The sequence below is a fragment of the Pleuronectes platessa genome, chromosome 13 (assembly GCF_947347685.1).
Source record: "Pleuronectes platessa chromosome 13, fPlePla1.1, whole genome shotgun sequence".
Lineage (NCBI taxonomy): Eukaryota > Metazoa > Chordata > Actinopteri > Pleuronectiformes > Pleuronectidae > Pleuronectes > Pleuronectes platessa.
Genome location: NC_070638.1, coordinates 3,088,903 through 3,111,888, shown reverse-complemented (window position 1 = coordinate 3,111,888; position 22,986 = coordinate 3,088,903). Strand labels below are relative to the sequence as shown.

General features: G+C 42.8%; 4 protein-coding genes across 4 annotated transcripts; 1 reads left to right on the top strand and 3 right to left on the bottom strand.

The window, feature by feature from the left end:
* Positions 1 to 304: 304 nt before the first annotated feature.
* pip4p1a (phosphatidylinositol-4,5-bisphosphate 4-phosphatase 1a) lies at positions 305 to 11,834 on the bottom strand. Its single transcript, XM_053438568.1, has 7 exons — positions 11,710 to 11,834; positions 10,489 to 10,682; positions 8,495 to 8,601; positions 6,173 to 6,278; positions 4,140 to 4,192; positions 2,954 to 3,044; positions 305 to 448 (listed from the first exon to the last, which is right to left on the bottom strand). Exons 1-7 carry the CDS (start codon positions 11,825 to 11,827, stop codon positions 305 to 307), a joined length of 813 nt encoding a protein of 270 aa, XP_053294543.1. The 5' UTR covers positions 11,828 to 11,834.
* A 1,618-nt stretch (positions 11,835 to 13,452) lies between these two features.
* dnaaf6 (dynein axonemal assembly factor 6) lies at positions 13,453 to 15,604 on the bottom strand. Its single transcript, XM_053438569.1, has 6 exons — positions 15,407 to 15,604; positions 14,799 to 14,865; positions 14,608 to 14,713; positions 14,389 to 14,485; positions 13,887 to 13,972; positions 13,453 to 13,671 (listed from the first exon to the last, which is right to left on the bottom strand). Exons 1-6 carry the CDS (start codon positions 15,503 to 15,505, stop codon positions 13,542 to 13,544), a joined length of 585 nt encoding a protein of 194 aa, XP_053294544.1. The 5' UTR covers positions 15,506 to 15,604; the 3' UTR covers positions 13,453 to 13,541.
* Positions 15,605 to 16,429: 825 nt separating this feature from the next.
* On the top strand, positions 16,430 to 17,296 carry LOC128454957 (MICOS complex subunit MIC26). Its single transcript, XM_053438570.1, has one exon. The coding sequence runs from the start codon at positions 16,436 to 16,438 to the stop codon at positions 17,042 to 17,044; it is 609 nt and encodes a 202-aa protein (XP_053294545.1). The 5' UTR covers positions 16,430 to 16,435; the 3' UTR covers positions 17,045 to 17,296.
* On the bottom strand, positions 17,183 to 20,606 carry eif3f (eukaryotic translation initiation factor 3, subunit F). Its single transcript, XM_053438566.1, has 8 exons — positions 20,450 to 20,606; positions 19,985 to 20,055; positions 19,361 to 19,440; positions 19,140 to 19,277; positions 18,953 to 19,044; positions 18,626 to 18,762; positions 18,290 to 18,403; positions 17,183 to 17,893 (listed from the first exon to the last, which is right to left on the bottom strand). The coding sequence occupies exons 1-8, from the start codon at positions 20,559 to 20,561 to the stop codon at positions 17,816 to 17,818; spliced, it is 822 nt and encodes a 273-aa protein (XP_053294541.1). The 5' UTR covers positions 20,562 to 20,606; the 3' UTR covers positions 17,183 to 17,815.
* Positions 20,607 to 22,986: the final 2,380 nt, after the last annotated feature.

The following is a 22,986-nucleotide window of genomic DNA, read 5'->3' as shown; positions in this document are numbered from 1 at the left end:
CTAAAATGAACCCCACACTGGCCACGAGATTAGAATAGATCGACAGAACATTAGGCTATACGCGTCATCATGATTACCGATGGATACAGCCACCTTTAGAAACACATCTGACTAAAAGGGAGGGAACAGGAGGACAAGATCATTCTCTTTTCCGGAGTTGGATTTAAATAAATATTCTGTTTTTGCAGATTTCTTTTTTTTTTTTAAAGCCATCTTTTTTCCTCCTGCCTGGCGGGTTGAGACGAGGGGGGCCACAGAGTCGGAGGTGGGGGGGGGGGGGGGGGGGGGGGGGGGGGGGGGGCCTCTATGTGAAGTTCTGGAGGGGCTGACTGACCCTCATGCAGGCCCAGTAAAAGGCCCGGGCTAAGGTGATGAGAACCAGGAGCAGCAGCACGGCCCACGAGGCGTAGATCCCCTGGAAGGTCTGAGCCTTCACCCACGTCCCGGCCTGAGGAAGACACAGGAAGACACAGGAGGACACAGGAGGACACAGGAGGACATATTCAGAAGACACTCTTTAAGACTTTTAAAAGACATGAAGGCACATTATGATTTGTTATGAAGCTATAACCAGCACAAATCCAACCAGAAAGACGTGCTTATGTTTGAAAATGTCTTTAAATGTGTTATCAGAGCCATTCATCATGATTTCAACAGCATCATATAACAGCAAATAAGAACAACAATGCAGAAAAGGTGACTGTTTACATTTTACATTATATAATTGTGTTTTATTTTTTATTTATGGTCGTTAACGATAAAGTTTAAGGTTTTTTGTAACTTCCTAATATCAATATCAGCAAAGATAAATGTAAAACAAGGAAACGCAGCCATTCAAACATTTGAGAAGCTGAAACGTTTATATAAAATGATTATTAATTGATCTGCAAAATATTTCTATACAACTCTTAATCCAACACAAAGCACTTAACAAGACAACAGTCCCTCTCCCACATGGATCCACAGAGTGAGATTAATCCACCTGATGAGATGACAGCTCATCTCACGTCTCTAAAGCACATTTTTCATAAGAGAGCTCATCGTCAACACTTAACAGCGAGTGGCTAAGAGAGGAAGCGTCTCTCCCATCAAGTATTAAGTGTGCAGCTGCTCAGAACAAAATTATTTAATGAAGATGGCGAGAATGACTTTGAGAGAACCCACGGGGATTTTCGTGACAATATGGAAATACGAGTTGGAACGGTTTGAAAGTCACAGCACTGGAGCAAAGCTAATACGGATATAAAACATCAGAAGAGTTAATGAACCTTGTTGGATTGAACATATTGTTGCACTGCTCGTATACTGAATATATATTTGGTCCTGTGTTGACAAACAACAGATTATGGTAATATACAGAATGAAACAACAGGCAGGGGATTTAGGGCGAGAGGCAGAGAAGGTTCTGTTGGATTGATGCTTTAAGGTAAAAGACAGACAAAACTAAACAGTGGATTAATTATATATACACGTACAAATACATACATGCTTTATACCATATGTATGTGTATATTTGTAAACACCAAGGTGTCAACCCACAGTGTCGCCCTTTGGTTTGTGAGTTTCTGTTTGGAAGCCTTAGCACCATCTTATTTTTTTTTTTAAAACAGAAGTAACCATATTTGGTGGAGCAAGGGGGTGGAGCCTGACTGAGAGGCCACGCCCTCATACACCACCCGTCGAACCTGCACCTATCGGATGTATCCATGACGTGAAACTAGAGGTTGAGACCATTAACTTCTTAGGAAAATGTTTGACTTTATAAATCAAGTGAGAAGTTGAGTTTTCTCAAATTGTGGAGTCGCCCCCTGCTGGTCATTTCAGAGAATACAGGTTTCACCGGTTTGCACAGCTGTCCTTATAGGGACTGTAAAACCAAAACTTTATTCCTAATCTTCGTTATGTGTTAATGTTAATTTTGTCAATGTGACCTTGGATCAACAGTTTCTATTCAAGGCCGAATCTCATTTTCCCTCCGTGCTTCTGTCTCCTCTAAAAGGTTGAGACATTCAAATTCTTTGGTTATTCAGTTTTGGGTTTGACATTCATCCATTTACTCTCTCTTTGATTTCTGATTTCCTCCCCCCCCCCCCCGGTTCAGGTCAACTGGACTCAACAAAGTCCAGTTGACCTGTTTTTAACACTTGGATTCATTCATGTTTTCCCATTTTTGAACAAAGGTTGAGCAGCTTTTTGTTTGATGAGTTCCGAAAGGCCGTATTTTCAGTTCTACAGTGAGAGAGAAACTGGACGCTCTCCAACACTTCAATTCTGTCGATTTTATGAATTTTGAATATTAAGTTCAACCCTCCCTGTTTGATCCACCTTCATTTAAACCCACTGCTTTCTCATTCCTGATTAAATTCAGCGTGGGGAAGAAGTTTCACCTGTTGAAACATGTAAATCTCTGAGGATTAATCTGTCAGACGCCGGCTCTTGAACCATTCTTATAATTGAAACCTTTTCGTGCCAGGTTGAGATATATATATATTTTTTTTAACCACCGTTATGCAACGTTGTCGACAGCAGCAGATTTATTGTCTTCACAATAAAGGTCACTGTTGTCTCTGCTGGCAGACACGTATCCTGTCATCACTGATTTACGTTGTTTGCTGCTCATCTTGCGCCCTCTGCTGGTCAAAAGCTACTTTTAGACTCTTGCACTCCCCACTTACTCTTTCTGGTGTCTAAAAACAGATCTACTGTAATTTAGATAAGAGCAACAACTATAACAGAAAATATAAAGGGTTCTGACAGGTTGTGTGCATATGAAAGTGGAGAGTACGAGGTGACATATGGCAAAACTGTAGAAGAAGTAAAAAGGGGAGGACAGATTCAGAGTAATTGATGGATATCAGTTGTATTTTCTTCTGTCAGCTTCTGACAGTTATTGATAATCTCTTTTAAAGGCTGAACAGGTCTTAATCTCTCAGATGTCAGTGTGTTGTCTCACCATCAGCCCGGCGGTGGAAATGCTAAAAAGCAAGCAGAGTAGAAAACACCACAAGCTCCGCCTCCGGGGGTACCTCTGACCAATGGAGGAGCTGCAGGACCAAGAGAGAGGAGAGAACTTTATTAGGAGATGAAATTCAAATGAAACTCAAAAGACAGGACCCAAGCGTCCCATTAGACAGGACACTGAGCCAGCATCATAACACAAGGACCCTGAAACTATTATTTACATCTTTGATTTTCTAACTGGGACGTCTGAATTGTGGTTAAAAATTTAACTTGGACCCTTTTTTTTTTTAAAGCACAAAAGTTTCTCCAGGACCAGCGAGTGTGTATATGTTATGGATCTATATTCAGCCTAAAGGAAAGAGCAGGACTGAAAAGACAAACGACGGATGATCGCGATGCACCTGCAGAAATTCAAATTCAAGCCGCACCTGTCGGGGCTCAATCCATCTTGAGGCTATTTTGGATGTGACGAGCTGAAATCTCCTGACTGAAGCTGTTTGTAGAAACTGCTTACGGTCACCTTGTTGCAGGGACACAACTAACACACTGGCACATTTCACTTTGCAGCCATTTTGCTCGTGACGTTAAGAAGCTTATGGAACCGGTGGTTTCGGGGAATGTGATTAGTAGAAGTTAGTTCAAAGACAATTCCTGAGGCGCAAAATATAAATGGAGCTAAATCCTACAGATCAGAAACCTCATGATGTTATAGTCTGGTTGTTGTTGTTGTTTTTTCACATGAACTCCGGCAAATTGGCTCTTGATATTTTGTGGAGTTTGCCTTTCATATATTAAAAATGCAGCAGTTCAGGCGAGAGGTGGTTTCTGGGTAAAGCAGCAGGAGGCAGGACATGATATTTAAATTACGCTGTGATGAAGGTCAATGTTTCATTTACAGCACATTGACACAAAGTTGACGTCTTCATTGGGATCTTCAACATGTATGAGATGTCTTTTTCATCATGAAATGTTTGTAATGTAACAAAAGGATGCCACAGGTTTGATTCCCAAAAAAACGGTGTGTCCTGTCCTTGAGACAACCCGAGGACACTACCTGCTCACTCTTAGGTTTTTCTATTTAAAAAGCTTGAGATAAAAAGTAAAAGACAAAAATCCAATTTATTTAAGTACAGTGAGCATGATGTGGTGAAAGGGATTTATTGCTTATGGCTACTTACACTTTCCTGCAGTGTGGGCATCTGGCCAGCGTCCGGTCTGTGAACTCTGTCCACTGAGAATCACAAAGAGAAAAGATGAGGGATCATTGAAGATGATGATGATGATAACAAAACTTAAACTCTCAGTATCACATTAAATGTAAATGTCAATATCCAGTGTTTCTGCGTCAAACGAGAGAAAGGCAACAACCCTCACGTTTGAGAAGCTGGAACCAAACAATACTAGATAAGTGACTTAAATAATCAAATTGATCAAATGAATAACAACATGTCTCCACTATAAGCCAGTTCAAGGCAAATCTGCACTGATGTGTCTGATACTTTGACTGCACGTACACATGATGCGCAGCCAATACAAATCTTATTTACCTTATTCAAATTCGCCTGCAGCTGCACTTGGATTGATGACACACTTTCAGAAATTTAATACAACTATCCCAGTTCTTGCCAACAGGTGCTGCTTACCATACAAAAAAAAACATGATAAAGAAAAATGGCTTTCTCTCAGGGTGTAGACATTTAGCTCCCTCCCTGACGCTCAGGTGTGTTTATGAGAACACAATCCACGGTGCGTGCTGTACATTCTTCTTATTCTGATGGAGACGCCGTGTGAGGAGCACGGAGAACCTAATCACTAAATCTGTGACAAAGGGTTCAGTGCGACGCCACCCGGGGAGCAGATCTGTATTTTCATTCAGCCACCGTATCTCTGAGCAGGAGGGGAAGGTCCAGCTGAATGCTAAACACTCTGAACCATCTATCTCACATCTGTTTACAGCCCATCTCTTCCCTTTCTCTGGCCTCGCCGCCCTCCTCTCCTTTCAGCAGATATACCAAACCATCTTTATCTGTCCCACACATTGTTAAAGAGGAGTAAGTTAAGACTTTAACTTTCCCTTTAGCACAAAGTGGCCAGAGTATATCAGCTGAGGGTTTATAGGATTATTGATCTCGACCAATAACTCAACATTTATTTACTTGGCCTGGTGCAACGGGGGTTTTTGGCTTTTCAGTTGTGCAGCAAAACATTTAACAACACACACGTCCTGAAACTGTCACAGCATCTTTCAGCTGCTGATAGAAGCCAAAATGTCAAAGCAGTTTTTTATTATTCAGCTACTTTGCACAACGATTCATCAACTCTTCAAAAACACTTCTTATTTGATTTGGGCTTCCTACAGTGAAAGTGATTTTGTTGGTTGTGTCTTTTATAGGTTGTTGTCATTGAGACAGAGGAGGTGGAGACTTGTGCCAGAGACTTTAACTGAGGCTGCACTGATGCCGGAGTTCCTACTGATTGCCAAAGTGGTTGATAATGGTAATCAATTGCTGTCAGTTTAAATAAAAGCAATACTACAAACGCTGAAGTTAGTAATTAGAGTCAATTGTTTTTTTAAACCTACGCTCATTTGCTCTTCTGTATATTAACGATATATCTAAGGTCTTATCTCATAGCGTTTTTTTAACAGCTACCATCTGTCGCTCCAGAGAAAAGGATATCACATTGCTCTAATGTAATATGTTGACTGTCAGAGAAACTAATTATGCGAGTGGATCGAGAGTGAGTCAGGGACCTAGTCAGCTGACGAGCGGCCACTGGGACAGGGAGCCGTCTGCACTTCATCAGTGAAGCACATGCATTTCACCTTCTTTCTAAAGTCTCAAGTCTTTACACGGCTCTAAATCTCAGGGCTGTGAAAAGCATAAGTCTCAAAAGGAAGAAAAGCTCAGACGTGGACATTTGAGCTCAAAGGATTTTGGACCATGTGCTGAACTCTGAGGTCAAGAAGGATTTGGTCTGTGATCCAGATTTGAGATTTTCACCTTCAGGGGATATTTGTTTTGGTTTAGTCTTACAATAAGTTGGGACATTTCTAAGCATTAAATTAAAAAGGACCTGTGCGTCTCTCATTTGTGCAAATTATGCATCAATCTTCCAGCCAATCTGCAAATTTCCCCCAAAATCAAACAATTCCATTAACTCTAGTTTAATTATGTCGAAAAATGTTAAAAACAAAGAAAAGTTGAGTTACCAGGAAGGTGTTGCTGCAGTGTCCACAGGAGACGCGGGCCCCGGCTGGCTGGGGATCAGGACTGGCAGGACCAGGATGAACTGGACCCAGATTTATTATCCTCTTACTGTGAAGAGACAGACACACATTCAGTCGGCGTCCACACCACCGATGAGTCAAGATATTATTCAGTGTTTGACGTGAGCAGCTTCACTCTGCTGATGTGGAAACGACAGCAGCAACAGATCATGCTCATCCTCATCATTACCACTAACGCTGCTTTACTACAACCGACCACAACAGACAACAGACAACCACTCAGCGTCAGTGATCAGGCCACAGCACGTCGATGTGTCTGGTTTAGTCTGACTGACCCGGACTGAATGCAAAACAGTGAAAATGAATTCTACAGAGCAGTTTAAATTGGGAAAGGGGGCCTTTGGGGATTATTTACAGCTTTTAAGGACGTCTTTATTAAAATGGACAACCTGTGGTCGGATGAAGTAAAAACCAGAGCGGGGACAGCTGCATCAGAGTCAAGATAAATCCCACTTCTCAGCTATGAAAGCACAAGTGTGTTTGTCAGATCCAGTGATTTAAAGGAAAGATTAAACAGAAATAAGTGATAAGAACAAGATTCGCACTTTGTTTGAAAGGCATTAAATGTACAATAACATCAAAGAAATGACTGGTTTAAGAGTATAAGTAATATCTTTGTTAAAAATGGCACATTTCATGAAATAATGTCTTGCCACTGATTAACATGCAGACCTCAATTAGCCTCGAGTCCAACCCTGTGATCAGCACTGACGCTGACAGATAAATTATAGATTTCAGATATTTACAATTTACAGTTTAACATGACACAAATTTCAATAGCAGCCGAAGATTAAAGAAAGAAAAAAACAAAAAAGAGAGATGGCTAAAAATGTTGCTCTTGCTCATTTTATGCCTCGAGCATAAACAAGGGAATCTTATCTTTCTGAGCAATTACACCCGACTGCGGCAGCGTGACGTTCAGATGAGCTGCCAGAGCCGAGCATTTCTCTGTGACATCAGCCGTGTGTTTGTGATGATAAAAAACACAACACATTGGCATCTCTTTGACCTGGAAGAATTGATGTGCTGCTTTTCACTCAGCAAGTTTCCCGACAGAGGACAAAGGAAATCTCCCTTTTCTTTCTCAAACTAGATGTGAACTTGTCATCAGCCCTGTGATGTTTTATTTATGTCCCGGAATAATAAAAACAAAACGCTACACAACTGATCTATAGCACGACTTTGGAACTTTCCTGGTTTACTGTGATCTGTGGCTTCTGTGCTCATTCTGCCCTCTGATATGATAATGTGAATGGATTTGCTAAATGTGCATATGGCTGGTAGCTACACAGCAGGAATTTAAAGAATAATTAAAGCAGAACGATACTGAATTAATTACCTCCGCTTAGGAGGTTATGTTTTTGTTTGTTTGTCAGCAGGATTACACAAAATCTACACGACCGATTTCCGTGGAATTTTGTGAAGGGGTGAGGCGTGACCCAAGGAAGAATCTGTTAAATTTGGGAGCGGGTCGGAAACATATAATGGATTTTTATCCCCAACTTACTTTGTCATTATGTTGTTTTTCCACATTTTCGCTGATTTCCCCATGAATAATTCATGGTTCCTGATGAAAATCAGTCAAGTTCTGGGGACTGATATCTGAGTGCGTGCAATTTGGAGAATCAATAAAAATCCAGATCTAGTGAATCAAACCCCTTTAGACCAGATACAAAGCTCAGTCAGATTTTCTCTTTCATGTGTCTATCTGCTTCGGAGGTTGACAAATTAATGTTTTTGTGAACATTGGACGTTCTGTCAGCTCAGGCTTAAGGTGGTTGTTTTAAAACAGTGTTTAGGTTTTACACTGGGTTTTTGAATGTGGGGCTTCAGGTCTTAATGGGAAACTGTTGGGTATGAACTCTACTGAGTGCCCGTTTACTTTTGTGTTTTTTCTGTGTTGACTGTAAATTAAATCTAAATAATTTCCATTTGTGAATAAAATATGGGTGTGAAAAACACACACACAGTGTGTGAACCAGAAAGCTACACCTCTCATAATATGAAGGACATGCAGAAGTGAAACCCATGATGCAGCTGTTCTAATGAGGCTGTTATTTCCTCGTCCCGCTCACTGAGCACTGCATGTAAGCTGCGCAGGGAGCAGAGTCTTAATTGAGGTACTGTTACTCCCACTGCACCTTGTTTCCTCTGCTACACTTCTCTCTCTCTCACACATAGACACACTAATACACAGCATGTACACACACACACGCACACATAGGTTGAGTATGAATTTCCCACCAGTATGGTCGGGGACAGGCGATCCTCTGGGAAGTGACTTTGCAGATGAGCAGACAGTTGCAAGGGCAGCGAACGTACTTCTTCCCTGCTGGGGCGTTCTTAATGGGCTGCAGAGGGAGGCAGAGACACACAAGACAGTAGAGGTGAGACGACAAATACAAAATAGGGGTAAATAACAACCCAATTATTCTTGATAGACCAGAATTATGTGATACGACATGAGGGAGTATGTATCTTAGAGAAACAGCTGTAATGTAGTTGTAGGTTAGGAACAGAGGGATGGGAGTAAAGTACAAGGATACCTAAGTTTCTGCTTGTTACTCCACAAGTGGCCTAGAAGATCTAATTTAACAGCTCCTCCTGAGTCATGGTAGTAGATGAGGTAAAGAAAAGAGGTAAACAGGGATTCTGGAGCTTTCACAGGTTAGATTGAAGACTTTTCAAGACCATAATGGATGGAGGATAAGAAGAAATATCAGAGTCCCAGAATTACTGACACCTTCCTATATTTGAAGATAAGGTGAAGTAGCCGAGTGGAGAATAACCTTCAAAATGAAACATTATCTCTCAGACTACAGACAGAGACAGTTGGTATCCACAGTCTTTCCCACAGCCAAGTGTAGCGAGATAAATTATAACCGGCGTGTTTGTAGACAATCGGTTGTCAGTTCCACAAATTCTGGTAAAATAGCCGTTAGAAAAGTGCTTTGATGCTTCTAATTTCAATAATCACAATAACAACAGAGAGAGAAACAAAGACAAAAGGCTTCAGAAATGTTTAAGCTACCAACTTGGATTTGATAAGGAGAAACTTGTACATTTGAAATCTGCTGTTGCCGTTTGGAATTAAATTTAAAATTCACTACACGAGTTTCACAGGGACTCGAAACAGCTGCTACACCTTCTGTTCAATTTGACAATTCTATTCTTTACAAGGTTTGTGGCCGTTTACAACTGTTGGGGCAACTTTCTCTGTATCACCTCATTAGCTCACATAACACTGCAGGCCAGAGTCGTTTGTAGAGCCCATTGTTCGCTGAGAGAGAATCCGTGTTTTAACATCATACACGTTGCTACTTCCACTGGGCTTTAGATAAGACTGCTGTCTGTCTGGTGATGGGTGTCTCTCCACTGCATCAGTAAACTCTCAGGAACCAGATCTGCTCTGTTATGGACATCACATAAATCTGCTGTGGGAGTGAAAGCTAATATTATGAGTTGGACTGTATTCGATTTTCATTTCATGATTAGCTTTTCACAACATCACCTTCATAATATCTATACTCAAATATCCATTAAATCAAATTTAAACTTTGTTTAGTGTAAATTAGAAATCCAATTAGTTCTGCCATTAATTAGTAAAGTAATTACACGTGCTTCTCCTCTATATGTTGTCTAAGAAAATCTGGAATGAATTTTGCCTTTAAAGTTATAGAAATGTTAATGCAATCATATTATGTGAAGGAGGACCAATAAACCAAATCAGAGCAGTGATTAGTGTCTGTGATGGAAAATCAGCTCTTTGTTTTCAGTCATCAAATGAGCCACTTGATTTCCAACATGGTGGAAACTGACAGAATCCCAATCGCACTAATTACATTGAAGTTCCCCTCACGTTTAAACACTATGCACTGATTATTCAAAGGGTTGGTTAATGAGAACTGTTTTATTGGAACAACTTTTCAAGACAAAGTTTCACAGGGATTACAGAGACCATTAGTGACCTCACTGTGAGCTCTGGGGATTATCCAAAGTAATGTTGATACTGAATCTGTTGGATTTTATTAAAAATGTCAGTCTCCATTACTTTGAGTCATTTATAGCATCATTTGTGACAAGATGGAGGTGGAAGTATTAGAGGATTAACCTAACACACCCTGTGCGACGTTGAAAATGGAAGATACTGGACATGTTTATTTTCCAATACGAGTGTGTTGCATGCAGTATACATGTAGGCTGTGTATGTGTTATACATATTCCATTAAAAAACGTACCGTGGCTTCATTGCAGACCCCACACTTCACCACGTGTTGGTGGATCTTGCCCTCCACGGAGATCAGGCTCTGACACACCCTGCAGTTGATAACAGGGGCACTGCCGCTCTCCGGGGAGGTGAGCGGGGAGTAGGGTGGAGGATCCTCCCCGAGGAGCAACGAGGGCTGAGTTGGGCTGGGGAACGGGGGAAAGCCTGGATGGGACAGGGGACAGGGGACGGGGGACAAGGGAGGAGAAAGACAGTGAATAAAACAGCAGCAGGAGCAGTGAGTGACAAATGAAGGATTGTTGAGAAGGAACCAGCAGTCACAAAGAGTTGCCTCAACTCCCATGACGAGTAACTTCTTACGATACGATTAACTGGGTAATACGATTTCACCTCGAGTTGTACTGAAAGGAGCTTTGGAGGGAAAACACTCCAGGAATGCTGAGCCGTGTTTAGTCTCAACACAAACAGGAGTCTGTGTGTTTGTCAGAGTCAGAGGGAAACTGAGCTGGTCACACTTCTGTCAGCAAATCTGATGCAACACAGAGTCTGATCCCTGCACAGGACACACCAGGCCAGCAGATCTCAGAGCAGCTTGAGGGGGCAAAACATAATTAAGAGTCATATCTCAGGCTTCTTCCATTAACGACACAGTCCCTCCCTCTTTGAGCGGCCATTGGTCGCAGCTGCGTCCTGCAGCCTTCAGCAGCAGCCTCCATCACGGCTCTCATCCCTGTCAATCACATCAGGTGTTTCTGGGATGCTAGCTGCCTGAGCGCTGCACTGAGCTAGCTTGTGTGCACAGTGGGAACCAGCCAGCTGCTGCAAAACGTGCAATGAGTTAAATGTTTGTGAATAAAATACAGTTTAGAGATGATATATCTGAGCTGCTAACCTGAAAGCTGTGCCGGAGATCAGCACAGCTAGCTGGCAAGCTACTAGCTAAGAGCGGCTGCTAGGTTAGCTAGCTAGTTAGCTCAGGGCTGATTCCCTTCAGCATCATTATGATATAAAAACAGTTTATTAAATACACCGGGAGTTGTTCATAAAAACAACCCGACAGCTGGCATCACATCCTGCACGTACACGGACACACGCAGGCGGTTCTTTGTGGCTGTCACAGCTGAGCTAGCCGGGTACCCAGAATGCCCAGTCAGTGCTAGGCTAGGCTAGCTGCAGCTAGGCTAGCTCCGGCTGGGAGTCGGGCGGAGCGCCGGGCACCGGGGATACTCACTCAGGGGTTTGGTGGGCACACCGTAGGGCGCCGCGCCGGGAGACACTCCGCCGTTACCGCTGCCGAGAGCTCCATCTCCCAGGTCGGATAGTAACGGGGACCGCTCGCCGTCCGCCATACCGAGAGCGAGGCGCTGGGGAGGGGGAGCGAGCGAGTGGGAGCGTGGACGCGGACCGACTCGGTGTTTGTATTGTTGTGTCGGAAACGCAGGCGTCACATGATCACACCACCGCCTCGGCGGCTGCTGCTGCTGCTGCTGCGGTAACGGCGCTCCGGGGGGGGGGGCGGCGGCTCCTCTCACTGGTCTGCCCCCCCCCCCAGTCCTCATCGCCAGACTCAACTTTATGCATGTTTAATCAAATGTGTTTTAATGATTTTCACTAAGTCAACAACTGTAGAGTCTTGTTTTACTTGGTGGAAAAGTTTGGTCTTTTCCAGGAAAATTACATATTTTGGAGAGTTTGAAGTGAAAATTCACATTAACTTTAACAATAGGTGAACAAAATGATAATTATGGGATTACACATGTTTAAGATTCACCCACAGAGTTGAGATAATATCAGATAAGATATAGATGTATAGGAAATAGTGAAATAGGTAATAAATATGTAATAAAATACAAACACAAGGAACTAAGCTAATTATGGAATGATACATGTTTAAGATCCACCCACAGAGTTAAGATATAGATAAGATCAGATAGTACTTTATTAATCCCAATATATGGACATTAACCAGGTTATAGCAGCAAAGTTAAATATGTAATACATGTGTAAAAAATACAATACAGACACTAGGAACTATAAGACAAATAAATATGTTCACCATATACCAAATTCATACAGTGCAACAGTATTATATCTGATGTGATATAGAGATGAGTAGAAAATGATTATTAAACTGTTGATTTAGTTAAAATGCAGAGTGAGATATGGTGCACGTGGTCGACTGGGAGCAGAACTGGTTGAGCAGCAGCAGGAGGAGGGATCCACCTGTGATACTGTTACTGGTGCCCAGTGCTGTGATGGTGTCCTGCAGGAGGACTGGTTCTCCAAAAGAAAACCACTCAGCTCTCATTCTCCTCCTCTGGGTCTGTCCAGTCTCTTCCTGTCAGCTGTGGAGATGCTTGTGACTAGAGAAGATATTTACCACCACAGAGTCACAGAGAAGGTCTTCAGGAGCTTGTAGGAGAAGTGATGTTCAGGTCAGGGGTCAGTGAAGACATCAGTGTGTGCATCATCAGGTAGTTTGAGCTTTGATAATAAGAAACTTTCACTTTAACATTCTTGTTTGACTTCAGGACATTTGAATTCAGAGTCTGCAGATATTTAGTGAAAGTTATTCCTGCCTCTATCTGTGCAGTGTTTCCTGAGCCAACTAAAACCACAATTCAGTTTCATCCTGGAATTTAAACACATTTCAAGGTGAAATTATGCAAAAATTTAATTTCAGTATTTATTTAAAAACTGGAGTTGGAAGTTACTTTGCAGATTAAAAGTTATCATGCGTCCATTATATCAGCTGACACAGCCAGCGTATTGCAGGGGAGACAAACACACATAGAGACAAATAACCATTCACTCTCAGTTTAGAAAACTCACTCAGACACAGGGAGAGCATTTTTAATATTTATTGGAAAAACCATCATATAAATATTTCCTACAATCAGTGGTGATACACGTAATAACAGCCTGAACTCAACATTTACATGTGAGACTTTCAGGAATCATACAGGATCTACACTGATCATTTCTCTTCACATAGACAGTTTATGTCTCCATCACTTATTTTCTGTTTCCTCTGAATACTCATGGGGACATTCTCATTCTGTCTTATTGCATGTTGATAAAATCCATGGGCCGTTTCACCATCAGCGTCACCTGCAGCTCCTCTCGCTCGCTGAAGAATTGAGCTTTGCCCTCGTGTCTGTGGACGGCGTTTGGGAGATGGAGACCCAGTTTGCTGGAGGGGGGGGGGTGAGAAGACAAGCAGGTTAATGAGGACGAGAGAGAAAGAGGTTCAGAGCTGAGCAGAGCACCAATCAAAGCTCTAATCAGAATATGTGAAGCTCTGATTAAAAGGAAACGTCTGGGAACTGGAGCGTTTGGTCTGAACTGCAGTTGCCTCCTCTCGGGGGGATTCAAAATTAAAGAGAACATTTTCAAAGCGTCTCTTACTGCTTTGGCGTCCGCAGATCAAGGAACTTCTCTTGTACGTCCAGGACCACATCTGTTGCTTTAGTGTCTGGCAGTTTGATTTTCACCTGCGGGGAGGAAAGAAGTCAGCCTCTTTAATATTTCACACAGCGCAGACTAACTCTAAAGGAGTTCCACATATTACTGGGGTTAAATATCCAAGCAATTCAAATTTGCAAGGTCTGATAAAGAGAATGAAAAACTAGTTAAGGATGAAAACTATAGGGAAACATTTTTTAGTCTTTATTCAATCAGATTTTTAAACAATTAATCTTTCTGTATTTCCCTTCATAATTCTGTTAAAGTTGTTTTTTTGTCTATTTAACATTTTTATACTGTTTATTACTTTTATTTCGCCTATTGGAGAATGAAAGTGAACTTTTTAAATGAATCCACTGAATCCATATTCATGTTATGTCATTCCAGCTTCTCAATCATGTCTCTGCTCCTTTCATTGTAGGTTTTTGTGTTTAGTTTGAAGTACCAGTATGGCTTCACAGCACATGGACGATGGATCCTTTCCACTCAAGCCCAAGAAGACATCCTCTGTCCCCACGCTCTGCTTCAGGATTATTTCATACCTGGACACCAAGGGTACAAGAAAACTATAAGTTCAGGATCCACTTCATTAGAATCCCTCCAGATCGGATAGAACACAAAGAAGAAGCTCAAACAAGCAAACAGAGGAAAGTGATGGTCTCACTCAGGCTGCGGCCGCAGGTCGGTCAGATCATCGAACTGGGAGCCGTCAGCGACCTCCTCCTCGCTCCAGATATCTTTACTGTTCCTCGTCACACAGGCAGTGGTCACTGAATAAACACCAGCACACACATCAATAAACAGTTTGTAACTTGACTCTGTGTTTCTATAACAATACAAATTCAGATGTATTACCTTCTTTATGTTTTGTGGGTGGGGGACCAATGCTTCCAGGACCCAGCTTTGCGAGGGCTGTCCCCTTCTGTGGAGATGAACAGATGATGTCAATTAATCACTGTGTGCAAATTCAAATCCCAATACATGGCATCCAGTCATTCTGGAACTAGAGAGTTCTATAGAGGAAAACTATACTTATTCATCTATTTGAGACGTACACATAATAAATATGAACAACATATCCAGTGGTGTGATGTAGATTTAAACAAGTACATAACTTAATAAGTACTTTAGGACACTTTACTTGAGTATTTTTATTTTCTAGTGGGAGCTTTTACTTATTTTACATTTTTAGTTTTTACTTTGCAGATTAATTATGATGCATCTCTATAAAATAACTACAAGTGTAATAAGTAAATATGAGCTTTGCTTCAACCAACTGTGATGATACAATTCTGCTTGTGTTCATCAGTGATAATAATCCAATAATAATAATGCATCTAAAAGAAGCTGCATTTCACTGATAATACTTTCACCTACATTTAGAATGAAGAAATGTACTTAAAACACAATATTTACACAAATTGGAAACGAGAAGTGACTGATTCTTCCACCACTGAACTTACTCTGCCCTCTTCTTCTTCATCTTCCTCTTCCTCCTGCCCAGTGGATAACAGAGCAGACAGAGCCTGTAAACTCTGAGCGGAGGAAACAAAACCCTCCATTTACAAAACTTCCTTAATCCCAGAAAAATCAATTGACGCTGTTTTAATCCCGGATGAGGAACAGACGCAGAAACGCGTCAGAGCTGTTGACGTTCTCCGTTCCCCTGGCGACGAGCAGGCTCTGGAGTTGTCACGTGAACCAGTGACGTCACAGACCAGAAGAAATGCCCTTCCAAAAAAATTGAAATAAAAACAAAACACTAACATTGGAAATAATGCACTGCGTAGTAAAAATAAATTCTTTAATTAATATATAATAACATGGAATATAAATAAATAAACATAAATAACAAAGTGCTCTTACTCACACACTATACTCAGTATAATTAAATAACTTTAAGAGATAAATAACCGTGTTATACTTATAATTATGTCTTAATTAAGTCTTTTATAAAAATGTAAAAACTATATGGTGACAATTTTATGTAAATCGAAATAATGTTGTAAAATGAAGCTTACCTCCTTCTGGCAGTAGGTGGTGCTATCACTATCACTATCACTACATACACACTTATAGATCTGTTCAGGTCAAACACGTGTCTTTCTCTTCAAATCTTATTAATATTTATCAGAAGACATCAAAGGAATATATGACCACTTACACTGTGACATAAAAGCAGATTGAAAAATAATTATTTGCCCAATTAATGTGTTATTTTATATAAATCATGGTTGAAATTAAATATTAATTAATATTAATATTGTTATTCTTTCACCTGAACAACTAAACTAAATATAATTATTATAGTAACTGTTATAAATTGTCCGGTTCTGTGCTCAGGCCCTAATAACAAGCCCAGACATAATGTTAAGGTCAATGGATGATAAACATTATAAATATCTTTGTGGGACGTGCTCACAGATGAAAGGCGGAGTGATTAGTAGTGACTCCTGCCGGACACCGTAGTGCACGCACGGCCGTGGGGGATCATGTTGAAGGTGACAGGTAGCGGTGTCATGCCGGGGACTCTGGGTCTGTTACCGGTCACCGTCCGTGCTGCTGCCGCCGGGGACCGAGAGAATGAGGCGGAGAGCTGCTCCGTGTTGAACCGGGACGAGCTGTCTCTGTACGCGGATCCCCCGCAGCGACCCGGGTACGAGGAGCCCGAGGCGGGTCAGCTGGAGCAGAGCGTGGCCTCCCTCAGGAAGCTGCTGGAGCCGCACGCCGCCTGGTGGCAGGGCACGTACAGCAGAATCCAGCCCAGAGTTCACAGCGTGTTCCGGCGAGGACACGACGCCTACTCCTACCTGAATGACCCACCGAAGGGCTTCTACCCCCGGGCAGGGGTCATCGGATTGACCGGTGTCCTGGGGCTGCTGCTCGCCCGAGGATCCAGGACCAAGAGGCTCCTGTACCCGGCCGGCCTGGTGACCCTGAGCACCTCCCTCTACTACCCGGAGCGAGCGGCCGCCATCGCCAGGTCCGCCGGGGACTCGGTATACGACCGGGCCGTTCAGGGGTACGCGGCCGTGGAGAAGATGGTGAAGCCGCAGAGCAAAGGGGCGAAGGCCGCAGACTCCGAAGCGAAGCCCCGATGAGCGCAGGACGACCCCGCAGCGTCTCAGCAATCAGAAGCCGGAGAGCAGCTCCTCGCACCGGCTCTAAACTCTGACTCTCATGCCCACTCTTTGCACTAAGCCTCACCGGGGGTTTGCCATCAAATGAGAAACTTCTGCCACTGATTTGAATGTATATTTATGTAAAGAATAAATAGTCTTACAATAAAATGTTGCTGCTCTTAATTCTGTCAAAGGTCACATGTCAATCAAGATTAAAGTGAATCAACTATCTACACCAGTTTCCTATATTACTTGATAGTTTAAAAACCATTTTGCCAGCATTTCTGCCTTAACTTAAAACATTTAGCAGTTCAAGCTTAACAGCAAAAAATTGCAGCTAAATTAAACAATCATCTCTTGATCTGACGAAACAAAAGAAACGGTCAATTTGTTTATACTTTCTGCTTATTGTGATGTTTTACAGTCCAAATAATCCATGAATAGAGAAAAAGTAGAGGCTGAACACCACAGTCAGCAATACATAGAGTTAACAGTGTTCAATATGAGCTGTCTCAAACTGAAATCAGTAACATTCATTCAACGAGCCAGATCAAATTAGCAATATATCCCTTCCTGTAAAGTTCATTAGCCCTTTGTGGAGACTAAACTGTGTTAGTTGTAATAACATTATGATTAAAACAATACCTGGAACCCAGAGGGAAATAGAACGTTATGACTGTTTAACATCTTTATTCTTCATCTCAGTCAAAAAAAAAAAAAAGTGTACAAAAATTAAATTAAGCAATCCCCTCAGAGCAGCACCAGCTTCTCGTTCAGGGCAATCTGTGCCTGGGTCAGATTCGACAGGTAGGTCACCATCAACAGGTCCTGCAATGACAAAACAGAGCATTGGCATTTTGTTATTAAGAAATATGGGTAAAAGAGTAAAATATCCTAACAGCATTGCAAGGAGACACAAGTTAAAGATCACATGGTGACTACAAGTGTCCTAACAACAGCTTTAACAACCACTGCTCCTGCTATTCAAACACAAGTGCTGGGTAAAGTGGGTCGAGAGACAAAGCGCCAGTTGAGCACCGGCGCCCTAAATGCTTCCTGATTAAATGCTTTCTGTAATCAGTGGGAGTGCCACTGTACAAAGAACAAGCCTGAGTGCAGCGATTAAAGAAAAACTGAAGGCTGACGGAGATGCTCTAAATCCAACGAGGAAAAACAACCAGCAGCAACAGCAGCAGGTTTTTCCGGCCGGTGAAAAGAACTTACGTTGATGTTGGAGTTGAGCATGTTCTCAAAGTCCTCCGCTGGGATGGTGGGAACCTTGTTGACCAGGTCCATCAGGAAACGGCCCACACTGTTATCTGCCGCCACCTTACCAGACTGAGACAGATCGAACAACAGTTAAAGCAGCGGTTAGAGTTAAAACTTGAGTACTTCACACAGATCTCCACAGAGACGTCGTATTACTAAATAATTTAACAGCTGGAGTCCGACCAGGAAAACCAACAGCAGCAGGTAACGTCTCATCGTTGGGATTGTGTTATATACATGGGGAGGGTTTGTGTTCTCCCTTACAGACCATACAGGAACTTTAATGCTCACCATCACATCATCGATGTACGCAAGCATGGTGGTCAGCATGTCCTGCACCCGTGAAGCGGACCCAGCGACCTGGGACAGATCGGAGGTCAGCCCCTTGGTGCGACTGGGAGCCAAACGAGTCCTCTGGAGAAGGTCCACTGCAACAGAGAAGGACCGTTAAGACTACTGAACTACTCAGAGCAAAGAAAAAGCTAAAACTCAAGGATGGCTCATAGCATGAAACCACATGACAAGTTGGACAAGGAGTCATTTGAAGATCACAGATATCTCATCAGGAAAGATTTTGTGCTTCAAACTGTGATCCCAATTTATTCGGTGTATTCTTACCGCCTATCCTCTCGGTGTCAAACTGGACGTACTTCACAGAAAGTGGGGTGAACATCACACCAACGGTCTTTCCTGGCACACCCATCTGCGCACTGTACGAGGGAGAACGATGCTGTCAGATTCACCATCAGTGGTAAAAGCAGTGGAGCATTCAAACAAAGAGCCACAGACAGGAAGATCAACCAACCTGACATAGGCGCGGACGTTCATCTTGCCGCTCTGCAGCGCGGTGTCCACGGTCATGTGGATGGGGTTGGTGGCCTCACGGCTGTAGTACTCATGGATGAGCACTGAGTGTTCTGTGATGTCAAAGCCTGTGGCGTACCTGTGAGGAAAGATGTCTCTGTTAGAAAAGCTTTTTCCTCTTAATACACTCTTTGGAATTCCAGATGTGGTTTAGCGACGCACCAGCCGATGATGACCTCAGTGGGTGACACCCTCTTGTGGAGCTCGTACATGTTCTTGGCGAACTCCATGTCCACGGCCACCTGTTGACAAGGAGGATTCAGTTTAAGCATGTGTCATTTAGTGGCAAAGATCTGAACATTTAACGAGTTCAACCACATTTATAATCATCACAACCTGTCTGAACAAAGTATATTTTCTGTTTTTCTTTTGTTTAGATATTGTAGCTACAACTTCTTTTAAAAAGTACGAGAAGAAGAGACCCTGGGGTAATTATACAGGTATTATGGAATCAATGAAAAATGTCAACAAGTCACGATCATCCATGACACTTTGGTTTGTCCATAGTAGAAATCCACTGTCTTACAACTCATCCAGTACAGTCATTCTAGATGTTTATATATTCTTCTCCTAAATGGACAGAATAACTGAATTGTTCTCAAAGGGTTTGGGACATTCCAACTCAATTAACTTGATAACGAACCTCCTGCTGCATAACAACATTTACTGTTTAAACCATGTGCAGATTACCATCAGTGACTTTCCACTGGCGTTCACTACATGTTGAACATGGTAAACAGTATAAAACTCACAACATCACACAGAAGGATTGACTACACAACGCACCTCATCCTCGGACTCATTGTGGGGAACAGAGAAGCAGTTGGTCACTTCGATCGTGTGTTTGTCAACAGTTCCTGAGGAGCAGAAGAGACGCAGGTTAGCACGAGCGCTGTTTGTATTTAGTCATCTTAGCCTGGTTAGCTTCCTAGCTAGGCAACAGACTAAAATCATGACGAACTATCACTGACGGCGATGATAACAACGTCCGGTCCCGGTTGCTTCGTGTTCTAACAACACATGAGTGATGGAAACATATTTAATAAACATAACCAGTTTGATTTTAACCACAGAACAGACATCCAGCTGTTAGCGGGTGGAGCTGCTAGCTGTTTGGCTAGCTGCGCGCGGCTAATGCCAAGGCCAGCGTGCGTTAGCAGCCGAGCTAAAAGATGCTAGCTGCGCATCACCGGGTCCTGACCGAGACGGCCTCACCCACCGGCGGGGTGGAGGTTTGAACGCTCCGCTTACCCAGCAGGGTCCCGATCACACGGCTCGCTCCCTCATTTCTCCGCTCGTACGAGTCGCAGATAGAAGCGAGGACGACGGGGTGAATTTTCACCACTGGCCCGTAAACCGACATCTTGGAAAGGAGGAAGGGACACCGGCTTCACCCGTGACATATACCACCCCCTGGTGGCCGGAGGGAGAATAACGGGTTTTTAATTTAAAGGTCCAGTGTGTAAACTGTAGGTGAAATTAACTAGTGTCAGAAATATAATTAAAAACATGCCGACTGATGTTTTTAATAATCATCTAAATTGTACAAACGGTTGTATTATTGACCTTAGACAGGGGTCTTTATCTTTAAATATACTTTAAATGAACTTCTGGAGCAGGTCCACACTGAACCTTAACATATATATTTTATCACGTAACTGATTCTAATGAGACAATGTGATCAGCAGAAGTTGATGTATCAGTGAATAATATAACTATAAATTACTCTAATCACCATCATTAATATTTATTATTATTCTTTTTATATGTATTCTAATCTTTAATGTGTTGTGTTTTATCTGGACCCTCAGTCTGAATTTTACAAGTAGTCATCACCTAAGCAGCAACACATGATGACTTTGTTAATGAAGAATCCAAACACATCAGTGATGATATTTATTATCCAGCCTCAGGCTCCAGATAAAACACAACAAAACAGATTCAAATACATACAAAGAACAAATATATAAATACTCATGTCTAACATAAAGTAATACATGTTCCAATGCCCTAACATGAATGATGATGCACATTAAAAGAAAACCACATAACAGCAATAACAATAATTGAGGTTTATATCAAAGCTTTAGTCACATTGAGCACAGATTGAATAATTAAAGTGTAATTGCATCATAAGGCCCATTTCCTCCTGGCTGACCTGTGAGCAGCTGCAGAGGAGGGACAGCAGGGAGAGGAGGGAGAGGAGGGTCTGCTCTATGGTGGAGCTGAGGGGAGTGTGAGAGGAGGCAGGGCCGGTAGGGGCTGTTAGGGGCTGGGCTGATGACAGCAGCATCCTCCGCCGCACGGTGGCTTCACACCTGACCGATGATGATGGAGCTCTCCGCGCCGCCGCCGGCTCTCCCTCCCGCCGCCACCATTTCGAACGTCCATCGCCCGACACATGCTCCTCACACGCCGCGGTCGTCGTGATGCTCCATCTCGCACCGGAGCGGGTTTTCGTTCTCAGCGCCTGAAGCCGAGCGGCCGGATCGAGGTGCTCTTTGTTTTTCCTGGAGAAGGAGAGGAAGGAGGAGAAGAAGGAGCAGGGAGCAGGAGCGGGCTGACGCTGCGTCGCTGCTGGCGAACACAAGACATGGGTGGCATCGAACCAAGGCTGCAAACCCCGGGTCGCTCATGGACCACATTTTGGTTTTCCTCCTGATACAACATCTGGTTTGATGCGTCTACAAGTCGCTTCGGTGCGCAGGTAAGATTTGGTTCTTTCTCAGCTGCCGGACATTAATCCACAGACCTGGAGCTTATTGGCTGCTGGCCCCTGATGGAGGCTATTTGTGATCCATCCATCAGTGCGTCATCTTGATTGTCCCCATCAGTCTCCTCTCCCACACCATCCCGGGCTTCAGAGCACCACGACTCCATTTTACTGTGCAAACATTTCCCACAGCCTGTCTCACTGCCCACATGCAGCACATATTCACCCCAGCTCCTCAGACTTGTGTGGGACTTATGTAAGGAACCTCAGCAGGCCTGTAGTGTAAATCCACTACGTTCAGTATAGCTGTTAGAGCACTTACACAACACACATCACACAACACACACACACAGACCACACGCACCTACCCCAAGGCCTCTAATGAAACCATGCAAAGCAGTGAACGTGGCTGTAATGTGCATATGGCCCACAGGGGCTGCAGGGTTAGGTTTCCGTTCAAAGATAAATCACAGATGTATAAATAGTTAATAAACTACGACAGATGACATTTATGAGTTTCTTTTTTCATGATGTAGTCAGTTTGTTTGTAATGGGGGGGGGGGGGGGGCTGAAAATCTCCCCATGTATTTTTCTGTTTTCTTTTTCAAAACACAGGGAAGTGTAAGATTCCTGTGACCCTTTGGCTCATAAAGGATGTTTGCATATTTTTTAAATATCTTTGTCAGACATCATATTTAGTTTCAAAGAGCACTAAAAGAACAATGACTTTTCATTTTCAATATCCTGTAGTTGAACCTAAATGTGGTGATACAGCAAGAAGAGAACCAGAGAAAAACATTAAGTGCTTGGTTGTTGAATCAGATCCAGAATCTCCTGAAGTGTTTTGTGTTTTCTTTTTCAAAACGTGTGTGTCAGAGAATTTTGGTGACGGCAAACCAGTTGAGTTGTTTCATGACTGTGTTGCGTCCTTGTGTTCTTCTCTATTCCAGGTTTCACTCAAACAAACAAATGGTTGCATCAATAGCCACTGGACTGAGACTGCCGTAGGGAGGATAAACAAAAACACACCGACACGCTTGATACACACTCACACACACACACACACACATACACC

Bases quoted from the DNA above. Each gene is read 5' to 3' on its own strand.
- LOC128454957 (XM_053438570.1), top strand. From the start codon at position 16,436: ATGTTGAAGGTGACAGGTAGCGGTGTCATGCCGGGGACTCTGGGTCTG.
- pip4p1a (XM_053438568.1), bottom strand. From the start codon at position 11,827: ATGGCGGACGGCGAGCGGTCCCCGTTACTATCCGACCTGGGAGATGGA. The intron at 6,279-8,494 runs GTGGGAAATTCA...GTCTCTTCACAG, and splicing joins GCCTGTCCCCGACCATACTG to TAAGAGGATAATAAATCTGG. The intron at 3,045-4,139 runs GTAAGTAGCCAT...TTGGTCCTGCAG, and splicing joins TGCCCACACTGCAGGAAAGT to CTCCTCCATTGGTCAGAGGT.
- eif3f (XM_053438566.1), bottom strand. From the start codon at position 20,561: ATGTCGGTTTACGGGCCAGTGGTGAAAATTCACCCCGTCGTCCTCGCT. The intron at 20,056-20,449 runs GTAAGCGGAGCG...TCTGCTCCTCAG, and splicing joins TGTGATCGGGACCCTGCTGG to GAACTGTTGACAAACACACG. The intron at 17,894-18,289 runs GTAAGTTCTTTT...TTGTCATTGCAG, and splicing joins TGCTCAACTCCAACATCAAC to GACCTGTTGATGGTGACCTA.
- dnaaf6 (XM_053438569.1), bottom strand. From the start codon at position 15,505: ATGGAGGGTTTTGTTTCCTCCGCTCAGAGTTTACAGGCTCTGTCTGCT. The intron at 14,866-15,406 runs GTAAGTTCAGTG...TCATCTCCACAG, and splicing joins ATGAAGAAGAAGAGGGCAGA to AAGGGGACAGCCCTCGCAAA. The intron at 14,486-14,607 runs GTGAGACCATCA...CTTGGTGTCCAG, and splicing joins GACCTGCGGCCGCAGCCTGA to GTATGAAATAATCCTGAAGC.